The sequence below is a fragment of the Ptychodera flava genome, chromosome 15 (genome assembly GCF_041260155.1).
Source record: "Ptychodera flava strain L36383 chromosome 15, AS_Pfla_20210202, whole genome shotgun sequence".
Lineage (NCBI taxonomy): Eukaryota > Metazoa > Hemichordata > Enteropneusta > Ptychoderidae > Ptychodera > Ptychodera flava.
This window is the reverse complement of record NC_091942.1, coordinates 31976502-31983980: the sequence shown is the minus strand read 5'-3', so window position 1 is coordinate 31983980 and position 7479 is coordinate 31976502. Positions and strand designations below refer to the sequence as shown.

The 7479-nt window shown below is 38.2% G+C and overlaps 2 protein-coding genes across 3 annotated transcripts in view; one reads left to right on the top strand and one right to left on the bottom strand.

The window, feature by feature from the left end:
- LOC139151902 (probable endonuclease 4) overlaps nt 1-7479 on the bottom strand; it is a 577101-nt gene that overhangs the window by 119231 nt on the left and 450391 nt on the right. The window lies entirely within an intron of this gene.
- LOC139151893 (zinc finger ZZ-type and EF-hand domain-containing protein 1-like) overlaps nt 1-7479 on the top strand; it is a 107337-nt gene that overhangs the window by 1335 nt on the left and 98523 nt on the right. For both annotated transcript variants that reach the window (XM_070724929.1, XM_070724928.1), the window contains exons 2-4: nt 4398-4510; nt 5079-5160; nt 5300-5371. In XM_070724929.1, the coding sequence (XP_070581030.1) occupies nt 4398-4510; nt 5079-5160; nt 5300-5371 (267 nt within the window). The remainder of the gene's footprint in view (nt 1-4397; nt 4511-5078; nt 5161-5299; nt 5372-7479) is intronic.

The window sequence follows — 7479 nt, the reverse complement described above, 5'->3', positions numbered from 1 at the left end:
CAATGATGGCCAGCTGCCGTTGAATGATGCTGCATATTTCATCCCAAAGAAAAAAATTGCTGCCTTTTCAGATTTATTTTTAAATTTTAAAGTTACCTAAGTAACTTTAGTCAGAGTACCTTTGTAACTTTAAATAATGTTCTATAACTTTATGAATATTTATCAATTAAAGTAAAATCATTGAAGCTGGAGCCATGACAAGTGATGATGCACTAACAAGCATTGTTGGATTGAAATGGTAGCGACTGTATCCCAGAAAAAAAGTCTTATCGTAAGATCATCCTGTAGTGATGTATATGTATCAGTGAGCCACTTGTGGCTGTGTCTTGGACAAAGGATATCATGATGATGGGAAGGACATCGTCATGCCTACATGTAGCTATCACATACTTATTAATTAATAATTAATTAATTGAGAAAAAGACAATGCCCACATAGCAATATGTCTATTTCAATAGGGCTGTTCACAGTTGACATCATTGTTCTGTCATTAATATGCAAAAATAAATATTTGTCCACATTTCAAGATTACACTTTTGAAAATTACGCATGCAAGAATGACAAAGATACATTTTAATAGGCAACCACTAGTGTAACAATGAATAGTAAATGACGTATTCACGACTCAGAGAGCAAGCTGCAAAAACAGCCATGCATGTAACACTGATAAAATTTGTCCGCATTTCAAGTAAGAGTGTCCGATGTTGAGCACGTACAGCAATATTTAGTACCAATCCTGTAACTGTGAACAGAGCTATTGACTTTTGTGGTCAAAAAAATGATGAATGGATGGGTTCATAACTTGTTGAAGAAACTTTTTAAAAAAGCAGGAAAACCATCAAATAATCATTTATTTGCTGTAAAAGAAACAACTGAAAGTGTGGACTTGGCATCATACCTAGATGTATTTTTTGAAATTAGACAAAACACACTATATACTAAGCTGTATGACAAAAGAGATGATTTCAATTTTGAAATCATAAACTTTCCCTTTTTGTCAAGCAATATACCATCATCTCCAGCTTATGGTGTGTATATTTCACAACTCCTTAGATATAGTAGAGCATGCAATTCATACGAAAACGTTCGAGTTAGACACAGCCTATTAGCTCAAAAGTTAGTGAGGCAAGGATTCTCAGAAAGTAGATTAGTGAAATCATTTAAGAAGTTCTACGGTAGATATGGAGATGTATCATCAGACCTGTCTGTTTCTCGAATGATGAGTGACAGCATACCAAATCTTGACTCACAAAAGTAATTTGGTGAATTCATCAAATAACAATGGATTTGTCACTTTGGGTCAATCTTGACGGGTGCAGCTAGCTGGCAGGGTATGCTTACCCATTCCGGACACCTGGTACCACCACTATTTCGTGGTTCAAGATGACCCCATTGCCTTTGTCATTTTCGATATATTCCTTGGACCTGGTAAATTTCATAGTTATCTTGAATGATAATGATTATTGGACCTGATTTGATGTCTATTCAAACTAGCCATGGCATCACAGTGTCTAGCCTACCGTCTCGCATTCTCTAATCTCCATATTCCAGGGTCATATATTTTGATCCCTATTCCTCTTGAAACAATACAGGCTCAATCAGTATATTGGTTGCACCAAAATTAAGAACACTAATAAATGTACCAATTGTGCCATAGTACCGGTAGTACCTGATGACCTAATAGCAAGATTTAGGTACTTTGTACATGTAGGTATACCATAGTTCAGTTGTGAAAGAAAAAGTGGAAATCAAAATCTATTGATTTAAAGGGGAGCTTCACCGTAGAGAAATAATATCTTCCGTTTTGTCTTGTACAAAAAAACAAGAAGTGTCACTTTTTGCACACCAGGTAGTCTATGTACAGTACTAGTAGTAGTACCTTTCTTTGGGGCATGACTGTTGCAATACTATTTGAATAAATCATTTTGTTCGACTTTCAGTTTTCAGTACTGCTGTTCTGTATGGTTTTAGATTCCCATTCATTTTCATTAATTCAAACTTTGCAAGACGATGTGAAAATTAAGCTGGAATTAAGATTTGTCTTCAGTATTTGACTTTGTTTTCAATACAGTGACCAGTATCATTGCAAAAATAATGCAATTATGAAAGTAACCTTTCTTGAGTGAAATGAAAGTGAAAGTATGGCACTCCTTCACTGTCATCTGTACCTGGAAATATTGAACATATATCATGGGTGTAAAAGGTACCAAGAAGTCAGTATTGTAGTGTGATATTAGGAAGAGATACATGTAACAAGGTGTTGACAAGCATGTCCAAATGGACACGAAGGTAGTGCAAATTTATAGATCTCAATGAATCACAGTTAATACAAGTCCTCTGTTCATTCTTCGTACAAAAGAACTAAGTTACTGAAATAACCCAATACTGGAACAAAAATACTGTTGATATAGTAATGTAAATGTAATTCCCACATGGACGGATCAGTTCTACTGACTTAAGGGAATAGGAGCACAGTATTATTGATATTGCTTTTTCAATAATTTGAGTCACCATGTCTTCATGTTAATCTCGATAATCTATAAAACATTTGGTTTTTAGAAAGACTTCATTAATATCCTCTCTGTGGCTTGCGTCTTTTTTAGATAGAAATTTTCATTAATGACTACATCCATAAATTAACCCTAACCTTAACCGCTTCCAGGTTTTACTTGTTAATCTCCCTCTATTAAAGTCCAATGAACGTCCTCAAATCAAACTGATTTCAGTTACGGAGATCCTACAGGAAGTTTTCAATTATTATTAGGTATACCACTCTCCGCCTCGTGCCCATTGTTCTAACCATGCTCTCTAATTTCCATAACCGAATATTTTATTATATACCACCTGGCTTTCTTTTGTTTAAAAAGTGTCCGATTTACAAGTTCTTTTATTTAAAAGTGTCCGATTTACTTGTAAATCGGACAGTTCTTTTGTTAAAAAGTGTCCGGTTACTAGTAAATCGGACACTTTTTAAACAAAAGAACTTGTAAAATGGACACTTTTTAAACAAAAGAAAGTCACGTGGCGACGAGTAAAAAAAAACAAATGCGAGACATTATACCAGAAGAAATTTATTTCACCATTAAGTACAGAGTAAAGACACTTTAAAAGAATTACCGGACTGAATTAATTTTGCACGACTGTACATCTCAAAATCAATTACAGGTCAGCGTGAAATAACGGCATTGATTGCAAATATCACTTCAGTGTTGAGGTTATTGTTATCTTGATCATTCGAAGCTGAAATTTAAGACTTCAAAGTCAGTTATCAACACTGAATGTAGAGGTTTCAGTCGCCTTTGGTAAAGTTAAATCTAGTTACAGGCAAACACACGCAGTACCACAGTTATTGTGGATCTACACGTATTTTATTTGTACTTGCAGTTTCTGTTGCGCCTTTCTCTTACGTGGCTGTGTAGCTTGGTCTTCCGATTGTGGCCGTTAGCACTGGCGTGACAGGGGGACTTTCTTTTCCATCTTTGGCTTTGGTAGTTGAAGTGCACCGGATACAGCTTTCATTTGTACTTCATCCGCCATATCGATATACGTAGAGCGACTCGGCAATTGCGTGTATGCTGCTCGAAGTTTCCGACCCAAATGAGCAAAGCATGACTCTAACGTCGATCTGCAAACACCTTTTCACTTCATTCAACCAACCAATCAATCAAACTTAATTCATACAATTCAAATCAAACCAGGTGCTCAACACGTCATTGCACTACAATAGCAACACATGTCAACTTTGTTTTATCCAATCATGGGTTATTTTTTTTATACTTTCGTTCAACAAGGTGTCAAAACGCGTCAATGTTTTCCTGCCAAAGTTTCAACTTGCACTGCACTAAAATTACAAATAAAAACTTTCGGTGTGCAAACAAGGCTCTAAAACTCGGCAAATTCGTGGTATAACACGGTCAGCGAACTCGTAGTCGGCGGTTTACGGAATTTAACGGTACTGTTTGCCATAAAACTCCTCGGCCTGCGGGCCTCGGAGTTTTACTGGCAAACTGTACCGTTAAATTCCGTAAACCGCCTCCTACTCGTCCGCTTACCTATAGGTATTTCCATATTGCCAGTATTTGTCACACGGCTCAAGCTCAAACACCAGCAGATTTGTCCTATAGAGCCAGTAATAAACATGATTTAACCCTTTCACCACCATGGTTTGTCCCAAATCCATTGTTTTCTGTGGTAAAGTTGGACCTGTACACAGGGAACTGGGGGTGAAAGAGTTGAGGACACTGAAAAAGAATAACATCAAAATAATCTCCATTTTCATATAGGATATGATGCATTCTGTGTTGAATGGTCTCCTGTTGGTGTGACAATGCCAAACTTCAAAGAGTAAAGGTACCAAGTAAATAACATTACTGTTGTGATAAATATTCCATTTCCAGTTCCCAGAAGATGAGGAGACCTGTGGTTCAAGCAGTGAAGATGACTGCAGAGGGTTTGATCTTGCCATGCTATTTGACCATGCATCTCTGAGGGAATCAGCATCTAGAATCAAGTATGACCTCATTGTTGTTCAGAAAAATGAATTCACACAGACAAACTAGATAACTATCGTGAGACAGCTTTGTTCAAATGCTCAGTTCATACAGATAAACTAATCGCAATCGTGATTACATCTTTGATCCGAAGAAACGAATTCACACAGATAAACAGATAAGCACCTTGATGACAGTTTGGTTTTGTTTACATGTAGCGTCGCTGTTGGTTTTGATATGTAAAGACCACTACCTGATTTGAGGATACAGATGTTCAAGAATAGACATTATTTCGGTCTCTGCAGCTACAAATCTTCAACATCAAAAGTTTCTACGTGATGGTTGTCCTCATTTTGTAACACTTGCACTGCTATGGTTCGGCCCCAAAAGCCATTGTTATCAATGGTGATTGTGGACCTATTAATAATTTATTACAGAGAATTGGGGTGAAGACAGTGATTACACATTCTATCTGTACATCATGCCCTTTTTTCTTTGACTATCCTCTCTGTCTTGATGGAGGGAACTGAAGTAAAATACACAGCAACCATGTGACAAATTTCAAATTTCACTTGCTTTTGTTTTCAGGGATGATGTGCCTGAGAATGTTGTCCAACAACACCACAGTCACCTAGTGCGGTGGTTAGAAGACAGACAGACAAGGAATGAGGTAAAAAGACTTTAGGCGGAAACACTGTCAAAAATTGATAATGATCTGGTTACTGTTTGTCAGCTTAGTGAAGCTATTCTTGATACTGATCTGAAGTTGACATTTATACCGGTATGTATTGTTTACTGTTTTCAAACAGGAGACCATTTCACTGTCACAGTTTTGTGACTTCTTGATGAATCGCTCTGTCGGAAGGGAAGAATGTATCGAGGTAAGTACCGTCAGATATCTTGCTTTTCCATACAGGAATCATATCGTACACCCTATAGAAATACCTGACATTACTGTGCATAGTTACTGCTGGCGCAAATAAACTTGGAACACCGAAGTCGCTATATACATAGGAAAACCGTTGGGAATATCCCTATATCGCCAAGTAATCAGCCAACAGCGGTATCGCCAGTGCATTGGGTCATCTTACACTTTGTTTATCGAAAACACTGCGGGGTGCCCATCCTGTGTCTCATAGACAAAACGCCTTAGCAGAGGCCGTTCATTTTGCGTGAACGATGGTACAATAAAGAATTGACGTTTTGAGTAAAGTTACGTTTGTAAATTTCAATGACCGGGGAACCTACATCTGATTTTAGTCATATTGGCCCGAAACCAACTCGCCCGTTGTTTGAGATTACACGTTCGTTCGTACCGCGTTCCTTGTGTTAAAATTCATATCCCCTTGCCGATATAGTCTGTAAATATTAATTATGGATGGTATAATCGAGACTGTCTATGATTTTATCAGTTGGAACAAAAATATTTCGATAGATTGACTAACACAACCAAAATTTTAAGCATTTTTCTTCAACTTTAAAAATAAGTCATCGCCTAGACATCGCCGTTTTCGTTGAAAATGCTCCATTTGGCATTAGTCGAATATGAACGCTCAGGTTTACCTTGGCCGTGTACTGCCTGAGAAGTGGCTACTTCTTCAGCTATTTTTTTCAGTTTCGGTAAAGATATCGCCAACTCTTCCTTTCAGTGCTCAGTGCAAGTCTGTTTACGTTTGCAGGAAAAATATATCGTTGGCTCGCCCAACAAATTGTCAATGAATTCGGGCGAGTTGGTATCGGGAATCTGGGTGGTTTAAAAAGGTACCCGTTTTGAAGCAAAATGTAGGTTATCAACATCATTGATGATATGCCTTTTTTCTCACCGTGTTGTCTCATTTCTCTGTAATTTTTTGGTGATAGCGATTTGAAAATAGTAATTTCTTGTCCGCTGACCGTGGCGATTTGATGTAGCTCTCAGAATTCAAAGTACGAAACGTCGACGTCACTGGCTGGGCTGAGGGCCATGCCGCGGGAGATCAGAAAATACATTTTCAAACTTTGGGTCAAACTAAGTTTACATTCTCGATCGGATAACGTTGAGGTCAAAAAACAAACTTTGCCATAGCGATTAAAATCTGCAACATTTCAGCGTTCTTTGCAATTGATGATATGATTGAAACATTTTATTTAGCCTGTCCTTTTTCATCGTACGTTTCTTGAGAATAGTATGTACCCACTTCAATCGGATACCCCTATGAATAATGATATCATCTGTATGACGCACGCAATAAATGTGATTGAACTATGACTTTCTTGTGTCATGTCAAGGCCGAGACTCGGACACGGTTTACGTCGCCTTTGCCTCTGAGGAGAGGTTTTCAGAAACAAAGCCGAGAAAAGGTCTAGCTTTATCTACGGTTTAGTTTATTCTTCAAAATCACGAAAGCCGTCGATGGCGACCGTAGAGGTTATGGCCGACAGTTGGATGCTTGTAACAGAGATTCCCCGCCACACCACGCCGTGCGCCAGCAGCAACAAGTCGGACCATCCACGCTCGTGCTTTATTTCAACTTGATAATCAGCTGATACACTGAAATTCTCCGAAAACCGAAACCTTGCCAGTATTAGTTCTCACAGAATTTCGCTACGACATGTCGGATAAAAAAAACGTCAAAGCCAGGAAGTTTTACCCAGCAACTTACATCGGTGCACGGCCGATAACGTACCGGTAACGTAGCGGTACCATTGGTTATGTTCACAACCGTCTATTCCTCACTTAGAATACGCATCTACTTTACACCGGTCGACAAACCATAGATCCTCGAGAACGAGGGTCTATGGACAAACCGGTTTCTTCGAAACGAAATTAGAAATTTAGCGACTTTGAATTTCACTCAAGGAAACACTGTTGCTTTGAATGGATATTGTCGAAGTACATGCTCGAGATATTACATCGCTCGATGGGGTGTAAAACGTGAATAAAGGTCCATGTACAACATATAAGAAAGAGACGCACATTGTAAACCTCAACGTAAGCTGATCACTTTAT